This window comes from Gopherus evgoodei, chromosome 10 (assembly GCF_007399415.2).
Source record: "Gopherus evgoodei ecotype Sinaloan lineage chromosome 10, rGopEvg1_v1.p, whole genome shotgun sequence".
Lineage (NCBI taxonomy): Eukaryota > Metazoa > Chordata > Testudines > Testudinidae > Gopherus > Gopherus evgoodei.
The window spans coordinates 44,084,536-44,107,515 of NC_044331.1; the positions used below are offsets into that span (position 1 = coordinate 44,084,536).

Consider the following 22,980-nt stretch of genomic DNA (forward strand, 5'->3'; position numbering starts at 1 on the left):
AAATTTTCGAAATGCAGAAGCTGCCACATTTAAATAAATGCTGTATAATGGCAATATCCAAGATGAGGAATTTATCAATGCCCTTGTCTTGAGGGAGTGGAGGAGTTTTGCTGGGGAGCTAAGCACGAGATGAGTTATTATTAAAAGGCTATTTTATGTGTACTGAACACTCAGATTGGAACAGCAGGTTGGTGAGAAGCTGATTTCTTCAAATGCGTTTTTGTTTATCATCATCTAAAAGAGTTAAACTAGAAAACTTGTCTTGAAACTGAATGCAGTGACCAATCAAGTACTGCAAAATATCACTCAAATGCTGTTTTCAAAAGCCCCATTTTAAATTAATGTTCTCATAATCTCTCCTAAACTAGTTCACAATTCATATATTAATGTATGTACAGGGTTTTAACTTTTCTCTTTGGGGAGAGGGACTTTCCTCTTTCATGCCCCCCATATGGGAATTGGCCAACAATATATGGGAAGGTTTCTTTTGGTAGCCAAAAGAAATTGAATCTAACACTAAGTGGAATTGTAGCTTAGCTATAAATACAGTCAACCCCTCAAAATTAAGGCATTTGTACTTCAATCACCCATCACTTCCCAGTAGAAGTACTCCAAAACTCCATCAAACCTGCATTCTAAAGTTTATAGGATCCTCATCTGTGTCTTCCCTGCATTTTTCTTTTCATGTTTGCTCTCTACTTCTGCTGTATCTAAACACCAGAAATAGGAAGGTTAGAGATACTCATTTAGAACAGATTGAGTCTTCAGACAAGTAGTGACAGTCCTTCAAATTCTGTGAAGCAGTTTGGATTTTCTTCCCTTCCTCTATAGGCAGATTTACTATATGTATATTTTACTAGAGTTGTCAAAGCTTGTCTTTAAAGTGTTGCTAGAATTTCTTTCAACAAAATGGCTGCTTTCCTCTTTTTTAGGTTTCCCTTACTATCAAGATATCAGTAGCTTTTTGACTAGCTTCTAGTGAGCAGTAGGCAACCTTCTTTCTAGCTCTAAACATGTACAGTTAACATGTCTTGTGTGATAAATCTATTTTGGCTGTCCTCTCAAACATTGTTTGAATATAAATCTAATATTGGAACACAAGTTAGTTTCTCCCTTGCTTGCCATCTGTTTCTGGCTGCTTTATTTGGTTATTAAAATGTATTTTTGTAAACAGGAGATGTCCTTATAACCCAGTTCTTCCTGCTACTGCTTCAGACTAAATCCTATCTTTGCATCATCACAGCCTGCCTGTAGCAAATGTTTCTGGTGGCACAAACAAAGGATTATTATCGTGTGCACAAGAGAAGTAACTCAACGAATAGGGGAACAAGGAAGCAAGATGATATGCTGGTGATGTCTATTAAAATGCATCAGTTTAACTGTCCTGTAAAGTTCCAATTCATTGTATAGGGAATAAAAGAGCAATAAGAGTAAGTAAATATATGTTCATACAGTAGTAGCAGTGTTAAAGCATTGCACAGTCAGGTTTCACAATGAAAGTAACTTCCTTCAAAAACATAGTCTCAGGCATCAATTGCACAGATTTTTTTGGGGGGTGGGGTAACTTCATATTGGGCTGCTAGTAGTCCCTTTTAAAGTAGCACAATCCTTAAAGCCAAAGATTTTCACATCTGCAGTTAATTGTGCCTAAAATAACATGTTGATTGTTACCAAATTAAGCCTTTAAAACTTTTCTGCTCCCTGGTTTCCAGGGTGCTGTATTGCTTAATTCATGGACAAAGATTTTACTTCTGCTAATACAGTAGGGACAAAGGGGCAAAGATGTTGTGGCCTGCCTTCTGTATCAACAAAACAACTAGCTAAGTTTTAAATCTTGAATTTTTGCTGTGGAAAACAGAACCTAGTTTTTTGGATCTGGTAGGAGCTTGGTGTGCTGCTAGTAAATCTTTGACTACATTTAATTAATTTGGTAGTGAAGTAGCTAAGGGAAACTGAACCCCAGCAGGTTTGTAGAGGTGAACCACTTTTTTCTGACTGCAAACACATTGCAACATACTGGGCCTGTAATGTGACATTACTGTCACAGGTATAATTCTGGTGTAGCATACCCTTTAGTGACACTAAAGTCTTCCACTATTGAAGGAAGAGAGGAAAAGAGTTTTTCTTCATTGTTACATTGCTGAAGATGTCTTGGGGACCCTGACTTAGAGGATTTGCTGTAGAAAGCTGCAGTGCCACTTTGCTGGGAAAAGAGCAGAATCCACAAATGAAACTAATTCATCTTTCAGTCTTTCAAAATACTTACTGTAAAATGTCAAGTCAAACAAAAATTTTTCACCAAAGTGCAATCTGTATCCAAAGCATTTAACTAAAAATTGTTGCTGATCTTCAAAATAGCATAGTCACTGGTCTTAAGATGCCTGATGCGTCTGTATCCACACTGTCCTCCTGCTTTCCCTCCTGCGCTACACAATTTATTACAAAAAGGGCCTAGCTATCTGCTGCTGCTGTGCCAAGTTGATATCTGAAGTGCTTAGTGGGAACTCGCAGAAGTGTGAATTTAGTGGTCCAAGGGCCTGGTGGGTGCTGTAGCAGAGGGAGGACAGTACTTCAAGATAATTAAGACCATCTTCGCACCTCAAGGGGGAAAAAAATAGGAAAACATTGCTTCCTTGTTCATCCTTCTGACAAATTCACTGCAACAGGAAATATCGTAGATTACATTTGTAAAAAGGCTACATGTTTTCTTGTTGGAGATTTGCTTAGAATTCGAGTGCAAGGCAAAGCTAACTGTCTTTGATTTAAACAATGTGTTTTATTTTAATGTGTGGTGATGCTGGGATGACTAGCTGGAGAAAACCATATATGGCATTTGTCTGATATGCTTGGCAGGACAAGTTTTGGTGATTGTAAATTTTGAAATTGTAACTTGTGGCCTAGGTAGTCTAGTGGTAAAATCTACTCAAACACCAAAAGGACAGTGTCACAGAGGGTGGCCCTTTCAAGGGAATTAGGGCCAGTCTTACTATGATGGGCTCTGATAAGGGGAATGAGCCAACCCAGATCCACCCAGGTGACTGTATGGAAGTTAACTCTTTAGGGAACCCCTGGGCTTAATAAAGGCTTACGAGGGTTCAGTCAGCCCCAGAATGCAGAGGGGATACTCCTGGGAAAAGGAGCTTTTCAGGGGATCTCTTAGCTCATCAGAAAAAGGAACCTATGAAACCTGCTCCTGCAGAGACCAGGTTCCAAAAGGGCTACAAGTGAGAGAGCCCTAGGAAGGCCCAGTGCCAACAACAGGATCTTGCCAGACAGTAGCAAGAGGCCCAGGTCGTTGGGGAACTGCATGCTGCTCCAGAGAAGAGCTGCATCAGCTTGACCTCTGCAAGGGCCCTGAGTCTGCAAAAGGAACCCTTCCCAAGGTGATGGCAGGAGGCCTGACTCCAGAAGAGGGTCCCAGGTTGTGAGGGCATTAGTAGTGAAGAGCCTGGATAGAGGACTCGTGCAGAAGACAGACTGATAGTAAGTTGGATATTAGGAAAACTTTTTCACTAGGAGGGTGGTGAAGTGCTGGAATGGATTACCTAGGGAGTTGCTGGAATCTCCTTTCTTAGAGGTTTTTAAAGTCAGGCTTGAGAAAGCCCTGGCTGGGATGATTTAGCTGGGAATTGGTCCAGCTTTGAGCAGGGGATTGGACTAGATGACCTCCTGAGGTCCCTTTCAACCCTGATATCCTATGATTCACTCACCTACCCCCAAGCTAGGATACAGGGAGTGAAGACTTGATTTCATGTCTATTTGGCCTTTGATTAAATAAACTGCATCCCCAAAGAGGCACCGGTAGCAGTATACAAGTCTCACTGAATTTATTGATAGCCCACAAGGGGAAACTAAGGCAGGGACACATTAGCTGCTCCACACTGGGCTGCCAGGAGAACATAATAACGGCCATACTCGGTCAGATCAGTGATCCCTCTAGTCCAGTATCCTGTTTTCTGACAATGACCAGTGACAGATGCTTCAGAGGGAATGAACAGAACAGAGCAATTTATTGAGTGATCCATCCCATCATCCAGTTCCAGTTCCTGGCAGTCCAGGGTTTAGGGACACAGAGCATGGGGTTGCATCCCTGACCATCTTCATTAATAGCTGTTTGTGGCCCTATTCTTCATGAACTTATCTAATTGTGTTTTGAATGCAGGTATGTATATATACTTTTGGCCTTCACAACATCCCCTGGCAACTAGTTTGATAGGTTGACTGTGTATTGTGTGAAGAAATACTTCCTTGTGTTTGTTTTAAACATGCCGCCTATTAAGAACCGGGGTCACTCAATTAAATTATATGAAGGGGTAAATAACATTTCCTTATTCACTTTCTCCACACCATTCATGATTTTGTAGACCTTCATATCCCCCTTAGTTGTCTCTTTTCCAAGCTGAACAGTCACAGGCTTTTTAATCTCTCATATGAAAGCTGTTCTGTACCCCTAATCATTTTTGTTGTCTTTCTCTGCACCTTCTTCAATTCTAATATCTTTTTTGAGATGGGGTAACCAAAACTTTATGCAGTAATCAAAGTAAGGACATACCATGGATCTATATAGTGGCATTATGATATTTTACTGTCATCTTATCTATCCCTTTCTTAATGGTACCTAACGTTCTCTTGGCTTTTTGACTGCTGCTGCACACTGAGTGGATGGGTAGTTCTCTGAAAACATGATTGCTTCAAGATCTTGAATGGTAACTTCTAATTTAGATCCCATCATTTTGTAAGTCTATTTGCAGTTTTTTCCAACATTCATTACTTTGCATTTATCAACATTGAATTTTATCTGCCATTTTGTTGCCTAGTCACCCAGCTTGTAACTCTTTGCGATATGCTTTGGCCTTAATTATCTTGAGTAATTCTGTGATGTGCTAAAGTTGGCAGCTCACTACCTCCTTTTCTAGATCATTTATGACTGTGTTGAACAGCACTGGTCCTAGCACAAATTCTTGGGGGACTCCACTATTTCTCTACTGTGAAAACTAACCATTTATTCTTGCCCTTTCTTTCTTAGCTTTTAACCAGTTACCGGTCTGAGAGGACCTTCCCTCTCATCCCGTGACTCCTTTCTTTGCTTAAGAGCCTTTGGTAAAGGACTTTGTCAAAGGCTTTCTAGAAGTCCAAGTACACTGTATCCACTGAATCATCTTGGTTCACAGGCTTGTTGACTCCGTCAAAGAATTGTAATAGATTGATGAGGCATGATTTCCCTTTACAAAGGCTGTGTTGACTCTGTCGTGCAGCGCAATGCCAGTGTTGACACAGATGCTCTGAGGGCAAGCTCTCACACTATAACAGGCATCTATTTTAGTATTCAGTTCAGTTACTACAGGAAATATTTATGGTTATATTGGACATAATTACGTGATTATCTCCTGTCTGTTCAATACTTGCATCACCCCAGTACTTCAAGGGCTTTTCCTGTCATTCCCATCCACTGAGAAATGGATCTTAGCCCACTTTGATTTTGCTTGCACTAAACAGAGAATATCTGTGGGATGTTAAGATAACTGTTATCCAGAGCTTCCTGAAGAAACATGATTGGGTTGTTGTGAGTTTATGTATCTAGGGTCCGAGCTGATCATTTGAGAAGGGAAGTGTAACAAGATAATGAGTCTTGTCCTTTCTGTAACAGCCACGGTATGCTTTCAGACACCTGGTGGTTGGTTGATCCTGGTCTGTGGGATATCATTAAATTACAGATCATATGTGATGGGGACCACATCCTTAAAGAAATCTCTCCCAAACCCCTCTTCTGGCCTTCAAACTCTCTTCCAACCTTGCCAAGTTCAGCATCAGAAGTAAGCTCCATGTAGATTAGGACCTACCAAATCAAAGTGATACCAGACCCTACCATAACAAATGCAAAGCCGGCAGACATATTTCCACTGCTGTGATGAACAATACTTGCCACAACATACTTTTTAAGATCCCTGGGTCCTACCCATGCATATTACAACATGTTGTGTATCTCATACAATGCACTAAATGCTCCAATAACTGTGGGTGAAATCAAACAATCATTACGATCTCGAATGAACTCTCTCAGAAGAATGCTAAAAGACAAAAACACTATAATCTGTGGGTGACCATTTTTTATACAGTCGCTCAACCTCTGATTTCAGTCCTCCTCCTCAAAGGAAACCTGCATACCACCTTCAAAAGACAAGCCTGGCAGCTTAAATTCATATTTTTGCTAGATACTAAAAATCATGGTCTTAACAACACTGGATTTATGGCTTATTACAACAGTCTGTAACCCACTAACCCAATTTTTTTGTCCTATGACTTGCAGGGGTGTTAACAAGCCACTTCACCTTGATTAAGCAGCAAAGAGTCCCTGTGGCATCTTATAGACTAACAGACGTATTGGAGCATGAGCTTTCGTGGGTGAATACCCACTTCGTCGGATAATGTATTCACCCACGAAAGCTCATGCTCCAAAACGTCTGTTCGTCTATAAGGTGCCACAGGACTCTTTGCTGCTTTTACAGATCCAGACTAACACGGCTACCCCTCTGATACTTCATTGGTTCCTTAGAATGTGTTAACTTCTTATGCTAAACAATCTGTTCCACTTTGTATTTAGCTGTGACTCTTAAGTACCTTTCCCAGACCTGAAGAAGAGCTCTGTGTAGCTTGAAAGCTTGTCTTTCACCAACAGAAGTTGATCCGAAAAAAATACTACCTCACCCCCCTTGTCTCTTCAGTGATAAGCAGTAGAAATGAAGTCAGCTGCTGTGGTGACTTATATGGAGCATTGAGTCTACAAAAGTTTTTTCCATTTTGCTTAAATGAATTTCTTAGGGTAGCACTTATGAAAAATGCTTATATTCAAACAAATGTTAAGCCTATTTAATTTTTCAAATGTGTTTATCTACTTGGACTAATAATTCACCCAATGTGGAGATGAGGACAGTACAACTTGTCAATAAACATTTAGAATCCGTGGCCTCCATGTTTGCTTGTCAAGAGCCTTATTCAGGTCCCTGATCACCCATGGACTGAGTTACAAGAGTGTACTGTTGTTTGTTGTACATTATATTTTTTTTTTTTTCTAGAATCCGGCAACTATCACCAGAATACTACTTAGCCATTTCAACTGGGATAAAGAGAAGCTGATGGAAAGGTAAGTAGCCACCTTTTCGATAGACAGACACCTTTCACTTGAAACCCATAAGAAGTGCAGATGACTGGATTGATCTAGTCATGGATTAGATGAATACAACGTGTATGGAAACTCTGTGAGGTAGAGGAAATCTTTCCTTTTTACATAGCAGTGCACACCAGTTATTGTTTTAGCCCTGATAATTTTCAGAGGCTAATGGGGAAAGTAAATACCCATGAGGGGTATTTTTTTGCTTTTTTTTGAGGGGGCATTTGTTGCTCTTGACTCTTTTTTCCATCCCCCAATTCCCTTCCAGTTTCATGTGTATATGCTCTCTGAATTTTGTGTTTCTGCAAGAATTCCAAATGCCCCAAGACAGGGTGGGCAAACTATGGCCTGTGGGCTAGATGCAGCCCACGAGCTGTTTTAAGCCAGCCCATGCGCTCCTGCTTGGGAGTGGGGGCTGGGGCTTGCCCCGCTCCAGCTGGGGCGCTGGGTTGGGGGCTGCACTGCATGGCCCTGCTCCAGCTGGGACGCTGGGTTGGAGGCCGCACTGTGTGGTCCTGCTCCAGCTGGGATGCCGGGTTGGGGGCCACACCGTGTGGCTCTTGGAAGCCATGGTATGGCCCCGCTCCAGCTCCTAAGTGTTCCAGTGGAGCTGCAGGGGGGTGCCTGTGGATGAAGCAGTGTGCAGAGCCGCCTGGCCGCACCACCAGGTAGGAGCCGGAGAAGGGACATGCCACTGCTTCCGGGAGCTGCTTGAGGTAAGCACTGCTCTGAGCCTGCGCCCCGAGCCTCTCCCCCTGCCCCAATCATTCTCCCCATCCCACCCTGCTCTCCAAACTCCTTGATCCCAGCCTGGAGCATCCTCCTGCACCCCAAACATCTCATCCCCAGCCCCACCCCAGGGCCCGTACCTCCAGCTGGAACCAACACTCCTTCCCATGTTCCAGCCCTGATCCCCCTCCCGCCCTCTAAACCTCTCAGTCCTAGCCCAAAGCATCCTCCTACACCCCAAACTCCTTATCACCTGCACCCCCAACCAGAGCCCTCCCTCCACCCCCATACTCCAACCCAAATTTCATGAGCATTCATGGCCCATCATACAATTTCTATTCCCTGACGTGGCCTTCGGGCCAAAATGTTTGCCCACCCCTGCCCTAAGAGAAGCAAGCACGCACACACACGTTTCTGTTACCTTGTAAATTCTTACAATACTCAGATTGGGTGCGTTCTGCATGTCATCCTTGTGTGTTGGTCTTTTTTTGCGTCTAACATGTTGAGTCTTGGGTGGCCAGAAATAGACTCTTCATTAATCCTGCAATGACTAAATTGCTCTTGACCTATACAGGGCATCAGTATAGTATGTTCTAGCCTACCTTGTTTTCATCTTTTGGACACTGATTTTTTTTTGTCTTTTTTGGGGTTGTGATTTCAATCTTGAGTTTTCTATGGAAAAGTATTTTGCTGCTACCTTTTGATTTCTAGTCATTGTTGCCGGAACAGAATGTTTCTTCTGAAAACACAAAGATTTGTACTTTTGGAATGAAAGAAGGCTTTGCTAGTTTGTGGTGTTGCTGTATAACCTCTGAGCCCAAGTCCAGCAGCTAGATTGGTAACAAAGGCAAATATGATAGTCTCTGTAAAAGAGAATACGGGAGCCAGGAAAGTCAGGGTTCTCATACAAGTTGATTATATATTGGGACATCAGTCTAGAAACACTGGTAAGGCAGTCGTGCTGGTTCTTTACCTTGACCTCACTTATCTTCTCCTTGCTGACGTTAGAACTCCACTAATTTAAGACAAGAAAAATGTAACTAGAGAGAGAGAGTGTGTGAGCCTGTGCAGTGCAGTAGTATGGAATCTTGTAGGATAACTGCTTTTTCTGGCCTGCATTGGTTACAGGGGGATCTCTGGCCTATGAAGCTGTTTAGAAGAGATAGTGATAGGGTGATCCATGGCCTATTTTGGGTACATGTGGAAACCATTTCTTTGGTATGTGTTGGGAGAATGTGGTCACTGATCAGTACAGGTTCAGTTAATTGGAGAAGTGATGGTGGTGGATGTCCATTCCACATAATGGAAAAAGGCAGGATCTCATGTGACCCATATATAAAGGAATGTGGGGTTTAGCCCATAATGGGAGTATGGAAGGAGTCTGACTTTAGCTAATTAGTGGGTGGGTTTGCAGTTCAGATGCTCTTACGTAGCTTTGCTGCAGGATAGTAGAGGTCTGTAACAGTAGCTGAATCGTATATGGTAGTCAAGGGTAAGGAGACAAAGATAAGGCTGATATTAAAACCTTAGCCATTCCCAAAGTTTTGACATTGAGATTTTCTGAACTACTGGTACAACTTTCTAGATTCCTGACTTTCAAACTTAGTAATATTTTAAGAGCTAATATTGAAAATATCTAAAGGGTTTTTTGTTTTGAAAGAATGCACTTATGTTGAGGTCACTTAACTAGCTGACTGCAAGCAGTAACATTTGGATTCTTCTATAAAGCTGCTGTCTTTTTCTGTGGTCTTATTTGTCTGAATTTCCCCATGTTGAGTATTCAGCCAGGTCAAATTCTAATCTGGCTGCCATCCTGGAGTTTTCACTTTGCAATAGTGGACACCTGGACATGCTTGCTTAAGCATCAACACTTGTTCTTGGCTTTCTCACTTACCACCTGTATACTGGCCAGTAGGAAGTAGAATCAGTTTGAGAAAGGAAGACCACAAGTGATATTTTAAGGGGACATTGTTGTAAGATTAGGCATTTAAAAGGATTTTACAGAACCCAACAGAAATCTTTTAAATACACATGTATTCTTGTAACATACTTCGGTAAATATCAACCTTGAGTAATGTCATTTGTTACAATGCTTGTCTTTTGTGCAAAATTTGAAAATTACAACCATAAAGCAAGCTCTGTAATAGGTGATCCTTGCCAGCCAATGCTAGTAAACAACATTATCAGCTTGCTAACAACATTTCCTATTACATCAAGGGTATTAAAACAATTCCTCCCAAGCCACTATTGATGCCCCCAACCCTCTTTTCCCAGAAACCCCCCCAGCAAAGCTTTGTAGCACTCCCCTGAAGCTCAGATGTGTGAAACCAAGGGGGGTGGTGGTTTCATGAAAGTTTGTGTGTTCATTTTTCATAGAGAAGACCCAGCTGACAGCCTCTTTTTATACCAAGGTGCTAGCTTGAGCGCTTCTGATGACTAGTTGGTGTTACATAATATAGTGGCGAGGAGATAGTCATTTGAGCATTCAGGGCTTTAAATTTCACTCTGCTTCAGTGAGTTGGGGGCAGAGCTGGAAATGAGCCCAGAGTCCACAAACCCATCTTTTGCTCTCATCCCTCTATTTCAGTGAGAAGCTTCTATTTAAAAGAATGTGGCCACCTACTTAATGTAGATATGGTAGTCTTACAAAACCAAATACATATTTTAAAGGCTTGTTTAGCTTTAAATATTCTCTGGCAAGTGTTAACTTGGCATTGTGCTAGTGTAGGTGATACTGAAAATGACTAGTGTTTTCCTTGTCTGAGTAGAGTGGAATCCAGAAGTCAGCCAAAAACAAAATAAATTCTGTTAAAATGTATTTAAAGGTACTAGCAATATGCCTTTTTTTAAAGAAAGTAACTTTTGACCACACACTGTCCACTTACACATCCCCCTCTGCAGTGTTGGAGAGTCAGACAGAACGACGTTTGCAGCACTTACTGGTTCTTAATATTATCAAACTTGTGTTCCTAATATAAAGCACATAAATAAGTAGCCTGATTTTTTTCATTGATTCTGAGTACCCACATACCCTCATTCCTTCAGCGGTATAAAACACTTCCTGTTGAATTATAAGAAGGCAGTACCATGGGTGAAAGCTATCATGATATAGTCTTTTCTCAGAATATGGAGATCTCCTCTCTGTCCCTTGGTACATTTTGCAATTGTCATGCACATTTTATATTGAACAGGTTAATTTTTATACTTTTGTGATGACACTTTTGGTGTGGCATTATGAAGAGTCCAAATCATGCTCTATGCGTTTATCTTATACTCAGAGCAGGTTTCAGCAGATTCTGTTTAATGGTATTAGCAAGGCATTCAGTCAAGGGAAACAATTCTATCCAATGACTAAGCATCCATTGTCCTCAATGTGTGTCTGAAAGCAAAATTGGTATTTGGAAAGGATCGCTGGAAGGTTGAGGTTTGCGTGGAAGTAATATTATTTAGCAGCAGTTAACATTTGATGCCCAACATGCTGCTCAACTCCAGGAGAACCAAAAAATGCTCAAGTCTTGCTATTTCTCCCTCTTGATCTCAAAGATTTACCGTATCTAAAAGGGTGTCATCAGGCGGAGAGAGAGAACTTGTTCACCTTAGCCTCTAAGGATAGAACAAGAAGCAATGGGCTTAAACTGCAGCAGGGGAGATTTAGGTTGGACATTAGGAAAAAGTTCCTAACTGGCAGGGTGGTTAAACACTGGAATAAATTGCCTAGGGAGGTTGTGGAATCTCCCTACATCTCCATGTATCAGGGATGGTCTAGACAGTATTTGGTCCTGCCATGAGGGCAGGGGACTGGACTCGATGGCCTCTTGAGGTCCCTTCCAGTCCTAGAGTCTATGAATATACTCAATCATATGCTGGTTCATTTATAAGCTGACCCTCCCAAGATGGATAAGTAAAAATGGAAAAATTTTATGACCTGTTCATAAGCCCACTCTATAATTCAGGGGTAAGCAAACTTTGACTCCTGGGCCATGAGGATAAGCCGCTGGTGAGCCAAGATGGTTTGTTTATCTCGAGTGTCCGCAGGTACGGAGGTAAACCGAAGTAAACAAAATGTCCTGGCATGCCAGCTGTTTACCCTGACGGGCCAGGACAGCAGCTGCTAAGGAAACTTTTTTTGTGGGGGAGAAGCTGGGAGTCAGAGGAGTAACCCCATGACCCCCCCCTTTAACCTGGGACCCCCACACTCTCTTTCCCTGTCCCATCCCATCTTATCTAGGAAGGGCCGGGGAGGATGTCTCTGGCCTGGCCGTAGCCTGCTCCGGCGGGCCAGACCGGGTGGCCTGGCCGCAGTCTGCTCTGCAGGGGCAGGGCCAAGTGACATGGCTGCAGCCTGCCAGCCCTGGAGCTGCAGCTGTTTCGGAGGCTGGGGGGAGAGCAGCGTGTCCAGAAGCAGAAACGCTCTTGCCCCGCCTCTTCCCTTCTGGCCCTGCTGCCTCTCCTTGCTCCCTCTGTTGAGGGGAGGGGCTGTGTCCCACCTCTCCCTCTCTATACCCATTCATAAGCCGACCTCCTTCTCTGATGCTTCCCTTTTTTACTTAAATTCAGCTTATGAACGAGTATATAGGGTATGCTACTGTCATTGCAGTTGGCAGGATGCTGATGCTTGAATTTCCCCAAAGCTTGAACATGCCTCTGGATGTATAAACGTTACTAGTTAGTTTGTGACAGGAAAATATACATCCTTATTCTCTATATGACTTGTTTAGAAATGACAAATGTGCACGGAACTGAAGTTTTGCTACCTTCCATAATTTACACTTTTATGCCTGGGCTTTGAGCTACTACATCTGAATCCCTTACTGCTGAGTATATCAAAGATGAATCTAGGATTTTTCCGTTTAAGTGTCTTCTAAATGGTTACTTTCCATGATCAGATGTGGTAGTCTTCAGCTTATGGAGTAGTATGTTTAGTTTTATTGTTTTCTAATATTTCTACTTCTGAAGATAAGTTGGAGTGGGATCAAGACTACCAGACACCAGCTTGCAGGATCCTGAACCCTCTTCCTTCCAGCCCTTGGCTCAACCTGTCTTCGAAGTTTTAATGGTCAGCCTGAGTTAGTCCATCTGTACATATGTGAAGTTTATGAAATGAACAGTTGCCTTTCATGACTTTTCATATTGTGACAAAGCTTTGTCCTTGTCTCCGTGGGTCCTGTGTTTCTTGGTGGATTTCACTAGCCTCAGAGGCTCACTGTGACTCTCCACGTAGCCCTTCTCTCTCTAGAGGCAAGGATCACAGCCTACTGAGCCATTTTCATCATAAGCCAGTGAGGGAGGTGAGGAGAAACTATCCTCCGTTGCACAGTCTGTTGTCTCCCAGTCTCAGTGATTAATCGGGGGAGTAAAGGAGGGAGCCCAGGCCCACCCTCTACTCTGGGCTACAGCCCAGGGACTCTAATAGTATCAGCTATGGTAGCTGACCTTTTAGAAACAGAATGCATACAATACCCTGGGCAACTTCCCCACAGCAATCCCCACTTCCTCCAACTCCACTTCACCCTTACCTCAGGGCCTCCTTCCTCGTGCCTGATATGATGTGTGCTGCTCAGAGTTTGGCTACACTTGCAGCTGTACAGCGCTGGGAGTTAAAGCTGTCTTCGTACAGCTGTGTAGGGAAAGCGCTGCAGTGTGGCCACATTTGCAGCGGTGTTGGGAGTGGTGCATTATGGGCAGCTATCCCAGTGTTCAAGTGGCTGCAACATGCTTTTCAAAAGGGGTGGGGTGGAGTGTGACAGGGAGCGTGGCGGGGAGAGTGGATTTTTGGAGCCAACACTGTGTTGTCAGCTCCCTGCCTTGCAAATTCCGACCACTTCCCCCACCCCCTCTCATTCACTCTTAAATGCAAATAGCCTTCAGACCAGATAAGCAGCTGCTCTGATGGACTTTCCCCCCGCCCCGTGCTGTTTCTCTCCTCAAGCAAACACTAGCTATGGATATTTCCTGCCTGCCTCTGCTCTAGCAAACAATTGCTGTGTTTGTTTTTTTAGATAAGCGGCTCTGGGAGCCCCGAGTTCACAACAAAACAGAGAGGCATCACAACAAAACAGAGTTCTTTAGTTAAAAGCATTATGGGAAAATTCCGGAGGTCAGTTACAGCATAGTAAGATTAATCACTGTTTACACCGGCACTCCAGTGCTGCAGCACCAGCGCTGTTCTCTTTATTCCTCTCGTCCATGTGGAGTACAGCCAGCGCTGTAGCCAGGGAGATACAGCTCTGTATGTGCCTTGCCAGTGTGGGCAGGGAGTAAGTTACAGCGCTGTAAAGCCACCACCAGCGCTGTAACTCTCAAATGTAGCCAAGCCCTATTAGTCTCTCCAACAGTGCAACTTCCTCCCATGGCTCCTGACGTGTGTCCACTTGACTAACTGGGAGGTTTTTAACAAGTTTCAGCCAGCCCCGATTGGTTTCACGTGTCCCAGGGTTTGGCTACACTTGCAGGTGTGCAGTACTGGGAGTTAAAGCTGTCTCCCTACAGCTGTGTAGGGAAAGCACTGGAGTGTGGCCACACTGACAGCTACCAGTGCTGCAGTGTGGCCACTTTTGCAGCATTTGCAGCGGTGTTGGGAGTGGTGCATTATGGGCAGCTATTCCACAGAGCACCTCGTCCCATTTTGGCTCCATTTTGGTGCTGTGGGTTGTGGGAAGGGGGCGGAGGGTGCGGGTCATTCTGCTTCCTGTCCCAGCGCCCCGGGATGCATCGCTTCACATCCCAGCAATCCCTGTGTTTCCGTCCACATTTGGCGCCATCTTGACTCTCTCAACGGTTTCTGTGCAGCGCAATTTCTATGGGAAATGGAGCCCGAACTGCTGAGGAGTATGCTGATGAGTCTCGCCAGCACATCACGTTTGGCAGTTGAGCTATTCCTTAAGATACAAAGTGATGAGGAGTCTGACGATAACGAGTCGCCTAATGCGTATGACACTTAATTGCTTCTGGCATTCACGGAAATGCTCAGCACCGTGGAACGCCGCTTTTGGGCTCAGGAAACAAGCACTGAGTGGTGGGATCACATCGTCATGGAAGTCTGGGATGACGAGCAGTGGCTGCAGAACTTTCGGATGAGAAAAGCCACTTTCATGGGACTGTGTGCTGAACTCGCCCCCACCCTGCGGCGCAAGGACACGAGATTGAGAGCTGCCCTGATGGTGGAGAAGCGGGTGGCTATTGCCATCTGGAAGATCAGTCGGGAACCAGTTTGGAGTGAGAAAGTCGACTGTTGGAATCGTGTTGATGCAAGTTTGCAGGGCCATTAATTGCATTCTGCTAAGAACCATGACTCTGGGGAACGTGCAGGACATTGTGGATGGCTTTGCACAAATGGGTTTCCCTAACTGTGGAGGGGCGATAGATGGGACGCATATTCTATTCTGGCACTACCCCACCTAGCATCCGAGTACGTTAATCAGAAGGGGTATTTCTCTATGGTTCTCCAGGTGCTTGTGGATCACCATGAGCATTTCATTGACATTAACACAGGCTGACCTGGAAAGGTGCATGATGCATGCATCTTTCGGAACAGTGGCCTGTTCAGGAAGCTGTAGGCAGGGACTTTTTCTCCAGACCGGAAGATCACAGTAGGGGACGTTGAAATGCCTATTGTGATCCTTGGAGACCCCACTTACCCGTTAATGCCTTTAGCTCATGAAAGTGTATACAGAGAAGCTTGACAGGAGCAAGGACCGGTTCAACTACAGGCTGAGCCGGTGCAGAATGACTGTGGAGTGTGCTTTTGGCCATTTAAAGGGATGCTGGCGATCTCTGTATGGGAAGCTAGACTTGGGGGAAAGCAGCATCTCTGGGGTTATATCCGCGTGCTGTACCCTCCATAATATTTGTGAAGGGAAGGGTGCAACATTCAGTCAGGCATGGACCTCCGAGGTTCAACACCTGGAGGCTGAATTTGCACAGCCAGAGAGCAAGGCTACTAGAGAGGCCCAGCACAGGGCTTCAAGGATTAGGGATGCCTTGAGGGAGGAATTTGAGGCTGAAAACCAACAGTAATGTTTGGTGCCTTGCACGGGAGTGAAGTGCAATGGTTACAATGCTAGTAGGAATCTGTTTTTTCCTAAGCTGATTTTCAGTGCCTGTTTCTTTCCTAGGCTAAGGTATCTTTGACTTTCTGCAATAATAAAGACTGTTTTCAAATCCAAGAATTCATTTATTGAAAAGAAAATAACTGTATTGACAGACACACAACATTTTGGGAACCTAAAAGGGCAGAGGGGTGGGGTGGAGAACTGTACAGTCACAGGTTTGAATATGTCCTGTCTGGAGTGCTGTGCAATGACTGCTGCACTTCAGGATGCCTATACTGCATGGTGATGGGAGTTGAGTGCAGAGGGTAAGGGTCGTAGTTCCCAGGGCTGGTTGGTGAACGTACAGGTGTTGAGGGCAGCCGGTGGTGGTAAGAACCTGGATGCTGGGGAAGAGTGTTTGAGCTGACATTGGGGCACAAGGGAAAGAGCTTTGGGATGGGGAGGGGCCGGTGCAGTATGTAGTGCTCTGCCTGCATGACTACGAGCGCCTGGATAGAGTCCGCTTGGCGTGCCAGGAAGCTTATCAGCTGCTTTGTGCTTTTCTTCCTGGCCGCTGTGTTTTTCTGGTGGATCCTGCTTTCCCTTTCCCTCTAGTCCTGCACTTTTTGATTCTCTGTGGCAGAGTGATCCATTACTGCTTGCAGCAGGTCGTCTTTGCTTTTTCGCGGCTTCTTCTGGAGGTTTTGGAGTCTTTGAGCTGTTGATAACATGGGCAGCCGAGAACTCAAGGTTGCTTGTGGAAAGGCAAGAAAGGCAACACTTAACAGAGGCAGCATTGTTTATATCTCAGACAGTTATTCCCACACAGTGAAGGAGTAACATTCTTCACAATAGCATAATTTTCCCATACCAGAGAGAGCACACAGGAGCCCCGAAATGATGAGTAAGGGGGACTGATTGCTTCAGGGCTGTACTGTCCTCGGGGTTTCTGTGCATTGGGGAAAGCAAACAGCTGCAGGGGGCACCTACACTGAACACTCTCCCAACATTTTCCACAGGAGTTGATCCTGGAAGATATCTCGCTGCTGCTGGTCACCTGGGAAGAGCGGGAGGGTCTTCAACAGCAATGCAGATTCCACCCTGGCCCCTATGCAGCTTGCCTGTGTGCAGCAATGGTTTCCCCCCACCCCTCGCTATTCCACATCTAGGCATGCATGCATGCAGAACCCTCCCTCCTCTCTTGAAAAATTTCCATCCTGAAAATAAAAGCCGCTTATCAAAATAAAAGCCTCTGTCTTCCACCAAGTACCAGTTGCTGCTACTCGCTACCTTCCTCCTGGCTTGAGAAGAGCTCCTGGCTACATGCCTCCAGGGACTCTGGGGTGTCTTCCCCCACCCCTCACTCTCGGTTTCCTTTTCCCCCCACTCCGCCGCCTCCCCCCCCCCGGCTCTGAAGTGTCCATTGTGGTCCTCGGATTGGCAGTGGGGTCACCCCAAGTATCGCATCCAGCTCTTTGTAAAAACGGCAGGTCGTGGGAGCAGCGCCGGAGCAGCTGTTTCCCTCGTGGGCTTTGCAATAGGCACTCCACAGCTCCTTCACTTTCACCCTACACTGCAATGCGTCCCAGTCGTGGCCCCTTTCCAGCATGGCCCTTGATACTTGCCCAAAGGTATCGTAATTCCTACGGCTAGAGTGCAGCTGGGACTGCCCAGCTTCCTCCCCCCAGGCACTGATGAGGTCCAGCAACTCGCCATTGCTCCATGCTGGGGCTCATTTGGCATGTGGAGGCATGGTCACCTGGAAAGATTCACTGATTGCATTCCGCACCTGGCTGAGCAAACAGGAAGGGGTTTTTTAAAATTCCCGGGGCATTTAAAGGGTGGGTCACCTGAGGCCAGGGCAGTAGAGTTTGAACTGATGAGCAGAGTGGCTGAACAGGCATTCTGGGATACCTCTGAAGGCCAATAACAGCGCTTTTGGTGGCCACACTGGCGGAGCAGTGCTGCATCACCAGCACTGCAGTCGTTATTGCCCAGGCCGAGGTGGAGTACAGCCAGCGCTGTAGCCAGGGAGATACAGCGCTGTATGTGCCTTGCAAGTGTGGATGGTGAGTGAGTTGCAGCACTGTAAAGCCACCACCAGCGCTGCAACTCTCCACTGTAGCCAAGCCCCCAGTCAACCTAGCTGTCTCTGCTATTCTCTGGAAGGATCTTAATTGGCCTCAGGTGTCTTGATTAACCTGGAGCAACTGCCATTTGACTACCATGGTAACAGGGATTTGTTTAGCCTGGGGCTAACATACCTGTTTCTCACTGCTTTCTTATAGCCATCTGGCCTTGCCCCATCACAATATCTTTCTAGCCACTCACCTGACATCACTTCTTTGGATACTGAAAAAAGGTATACTTGTTACTCAGTCTTCAAGCACAGCACTAGTCTGAAAATGACTTGTAAAATGGTATTGTGTGGGGGTGCTATGTTCATGTCTCAATGATTTTATGGCAAAAGCTTGTGGTTAACAAAGAAAAATCACTGTTTGTCCACTATATAAACTCGGGGGATATGAAAGTCAGGCTCGGTTTTGTTCTCATTCATCACCAGCAATGAACATGGTCTTTTCCCCATGTCATGGTATAATCCCCACTCTGAACCTTAGCGTCCAAAAGATGGGGTACCAGCATGAATTCCTCTAAGCTCAATTACCAGCTTAGTACTTGTAGCGCTGCCACCAACTAGGAATTCCAGTGCCTGGTACACTCTGGTCCCCTCAAAACCTTGCCCGGGGACCCCCAAGACCCAGACCCCTCTGGATCTTAACACAAGGAAAGTAAACCCTTTCCCTTACCGTTGCCTCTCCCAGGCTTCCACTCCCTGGGTACTCTGGAAGATCACTGTGATTCAAACTCCTTGAATCTTAAACAGAGAGGAAAATGCACCTTCCCCCCCTTTCTCTCTCCCCCTCCCAGACTCTCCCTGAGAGAGAAAGTAATCCTTACACAGAGAGAAAATAACCTTTCTCTCCCCCTTCCTTCCTTTCTCCCCACCAATTCCCTCGTGGATCCAGACCCAGTCCCCTAGGGTCTCACCAGAATAAAAAAAACAATCAGGTTCTTAAACAAGAAACGCTTTTAATTAAAGAGAGAAAAACAGTAAAAATTATCTTTGTAAATTTAAAAAAATGGAATAGGTACAGGGTCTTTTAGCTGTAGACACTGGGAACACCCTCCCAGCCTAAGTATACAAGTACAAATTAAAATCTTTTCAGCAAAATACCAATTTGAACTCCTTTCAGCCAAACACACATTTGCAAATAAAGAAAAGAAACATAAGCTTAGCTCGCCTTATCTATCCAGTACTCACTATTTTAAACTTATAAGAGCCTCTATCGGAGAGATTGGAGAGAAACCTGGTTGCACGTCCAGTCCCTCTGAGCCCCCAGAGTGAACAACAACCCAATTCTAACAGCACACACACAAACTTCCCTCCTTCAAGATTTGAAAGTATCCTGTCCCCTGATTGGTCCTCTGGTCAGGTGACAGCCTGGCTCACTGATCTTGTTAACTCTTTACAGGCAAAAGAGAGATGAGGTACTTCTATTCTATTAACTCTTACTTATCTGTTTATGACACTCTATGAAAGGGAGCGTAGGTCCATTATCTTAGGACTTGTGTTTAACTTCAGTGGTGCTGCTAACCTACTCCTGTTCATATACACACATCTCTAGCTTGAGTTAGCTGGAGCTGAAAGCACCAGCTATCTGCTCAATTGGAGGGTGGATTGAAGCTTGAGTGCTGCTGATGTTCAAGTTAGTAATGTATTGGGATGCAGCAGCTCATCATCTGCTAACCTGATCACTCTGTGTCGTTCTAGTGATATTTTTTAGTGTATCTGCTCTCACTTGAGCTGGCTAGGCTAGGCTAGCTTGAGTGTAGTAACTCAAGCCATCTGTTACAGTGAAGACAAACCTTAGTTTTCTGCTGGAGGAAAAAACAGCACTATCAGCAACTTTCATTTGTGATAACTGTCTGTGTTACACTTCATTCTTTATTTAACCCCAAAGCATAGTAGCAAATGGTGTGGCAACAGTAGACTTAGCAACAGAGCCAGTTAGTGCCTGATAACCAGGAGTTTTTCACTGTCATGACTGAAGAAGAATGAATTGTTTGGATTTTCTTCAGTTTTCTCTCACAGGCCAATCTAGTGTCCAGTGGAAAAATCCAGTTTCATGCGTTTGTGGAAGCTGTCCTCAGAGATTCTAGGGTATGGATTAATGATAGTTCTGTCAATTTGGCCCAATTTTTTTTGTAAAGATGAGCTTTTAAAATACCCAGTTCCAATAGAAGTGCTTCCATGAGATTTACAAATGCTAGTGAAAGTACTTTAAACATAAATGCCCCTATTATGTTTGCAACTCAAATATTGTGATAATACATGAGAATACATCACACCTATAAAGGTAATCGGCATGTAGTGTTTCTCCAGAGCCATATAGTCCTTAACACATTGAGTCCACTAAGGACTTCAGGGAGGGCTGACTATAGTATTCAGATCCTTGCTTTGATACTAGATAGAAATGGTTGCCTTGGTTTGTCACCATAGAAATCAAAATATGATTTAAGACAATGATTTTCAACCTCTTCTGTATTAAGACTTCCTATTACAACAAAGTGTCAGTGTCTTCCATCTAACCGTAAAAAAAGGAAAGATGGTTGCAGTCTGCTTGGACCTGTTTGAAAATCTGTGGCGTAGCCCACAGGCCCTTTGCCTGTTCTGGTTTCTCTTAATCAGTAAGACACTTGTGCCCGCTCTGAACTTTAGCTTCCAAAAGATGGGGTACCAGCATGAATTCCTCTAAGCTCAATTACCAGCTTAGTACTTGTAGCGCTGCCACCAACCAGGAATTCCAGTGCCTGGTACACTCTGGTCCCCCCAAAACCCAGTCCCTCTGGATCTTAACACAAGGAAAATAAACCTTTTCCCTTACCGTTGCCTCTCCCAGGCTTCCCCTCGCTGGGTTACCCTGGAAGATCACTGTGATTCAAACTCCTTGAATCTTAAAACAGAGAAGAAAATTCACCTTCTTCCCTCCTCCTCTTTCCCCCTCCCAGACTCTCCCTGAGAGAGAAAGTAATCCTAACACAGAGAAAATTAACCTTTCTCTCCCCCTTCCCTCCTTTCTCCCCACCAATTCCCTGGTGAATCCAGACCCCGTCCCCTGAGATCTCACACCAGAATAAAAAAAAAAATCAGGTTCTTAAATCTTTTAATTAAAGAGAGAAAAACAGTAAAAATTATCTTTGTAAATTTAAGATGGAATATGTTACAGGGTCTTTCAGCTATAGACACTGGGAATACCCTCCCAGCCTAAGTATACAAGTACAAATTAAAATCTTTTCAGCAAAATACCAATTTGAACTCCTTTTAGCCAAATACACATTTGAACTCCTCCCAGCCAAATACACATTTGCAAATAAAGAAAACAAACATAAGCCTAACTCGCTTTATCTACCTAGTACTCACTATTCTGAACTTATAAGAGCCTGTATCAGAGAGATTGGAGAGAAATCTGGTTGCACGTCTGGTCCCTCTGAGCCCCCAGAGTGAACAACAACCAAACGCTAACAGCACACACAAAGACTTCCCTCCCTCAAGATTTGAAAGTATCCTGTCCCCTGATTGGTCCTCTGGTCAGGTGACAGCCTGGCTCACTGATCTTGTTAACCCTTTCCAGGCAAAAGAGATATGAAGTACTTCTATTCCATTAACTCTTAACTATCCGTTTATGACATGCCCTTTCCTTGAATTCCAAGGTGTCAAACAGCTTGAATTTCCAGGGGCTCTGGCAAATGGGTAAATATCTGAAATTGCACCAAATCAGGTTGGTGTCATCATGTTATGTCATCTGGTAAGATACCAGAGGAAGGTGACAAGGCTGTAGTGGCACCCAGAGGGTATCTCATGCATCCTCATTCTTGATAGCAAAAAAGTCAGTTTGGGCTGATTGAAGAGATAATGTATTAACTCCTTCCCCACAGTGTCCAAAGGAAGTAGAAATCTGGATTGCTTGATTGGTGATCTTTTAGGATGGTTCTTAGGTGGCTGTGTCACAAACATAGTCTTCTCTGTTTAGCCTAACCAAAAGAAGGCTGAGGGGGATATGATTGCTGTTTATAAATATATCAGAGGGAGGGGAATTATTTAAGATTAGTACCAATGTGGACACAAGAACAAATGGATATAAACTGGACACCAGGAAGTTTAGACTTGAAATTAGATGAAGGTTTCTAATCATTAGAGGAGTGAAATTCTGGAACAGATTTCCAAGGGGAGTAGTGGGGGCAGAAGACATATCTGGCTTCAAGATTAAGCTTGATAAATTTATGGGGGGGATGGTATGATGGGATAGCCTAATTTTGGCAATTAATTTGGCAACTGATCTTTGATTATCAGCAGGTAAGTATGCCCAGTAGTCTGTGATGGGATGTTAGATGGGGTAGGATCTGAGTTACTACAGAGAATTTTTTTCCTGGGTGCTGGTTGGTGAGTCTTGCTCACATGCTCAGGGTTTAACTGATTGCGGTATTTGGAGTCGGAAGGAATTTTCCTCCAGGGCAGATTGGCAGAGGCCCTGGAGGTTTTTCGCCTTCCTCTGCAGCATGGGGCACGGGTCACTTGCTGGAGGATTCTCTGCAGCTTGAGGTCTTCAAAGCACAATTTGAGGACTTCAGTAACTCAGACATAGGTCAGGGGTTTGTTACAGGGGTGGGTGGGTGAGATTCTGTGGCCTGCACTGTGCAGGAGGTCAGACTAGATGATCGTAATGGTCCCGTCTGACCTTAAAGTCTGAGTCTATAAAAGTTAGGAACCTCTGGGAGTGGCATAGCTGACTCAGTAAAAGATGTGTTGGCTGTATATAATAGATAAGCTGTGGCATAACATGTTTACTGTACTCTGCACACAGCAGATAGCAGTTGGGGCCACAATCTCCTGGTATAACCTTGAATCAAATATTGAGATTTTCAGGAGTATGTATATCTAATTTTTCTAGTATGTGAATCTTAACCTTAACAAGGAATTCTTGGATTTGTAAT

At 44.4% G+C, this 22,980-nt stretch overlaps 1 protein-coding gene across 2 annotated transcripts in view; it reads left to right on the forward strand.

Annotated features, from left to right (window-relative positions):
• ARIH1 (ariadne RBR E3 ubiquitin protein ligase 1) overlaps positions 1-22,980 on the forward strand; it is a 138,551-nt gene that overhangs the window by 34,624 nt on the left and 80,947 nt on the right. For both annotated transcript variants that reach the window (XM_030577593.1, XM_030577594.1), the window contains exon 2: positions 7,074-7,141. In XM_030577593.1, coding sequence (XP_030433453.1) covers positions 7,074-7,141 — 68 coding nt within the window. The remainder of the gene's footprint in view (positions 1-7,073; positions 7,142-22,980) is intronic.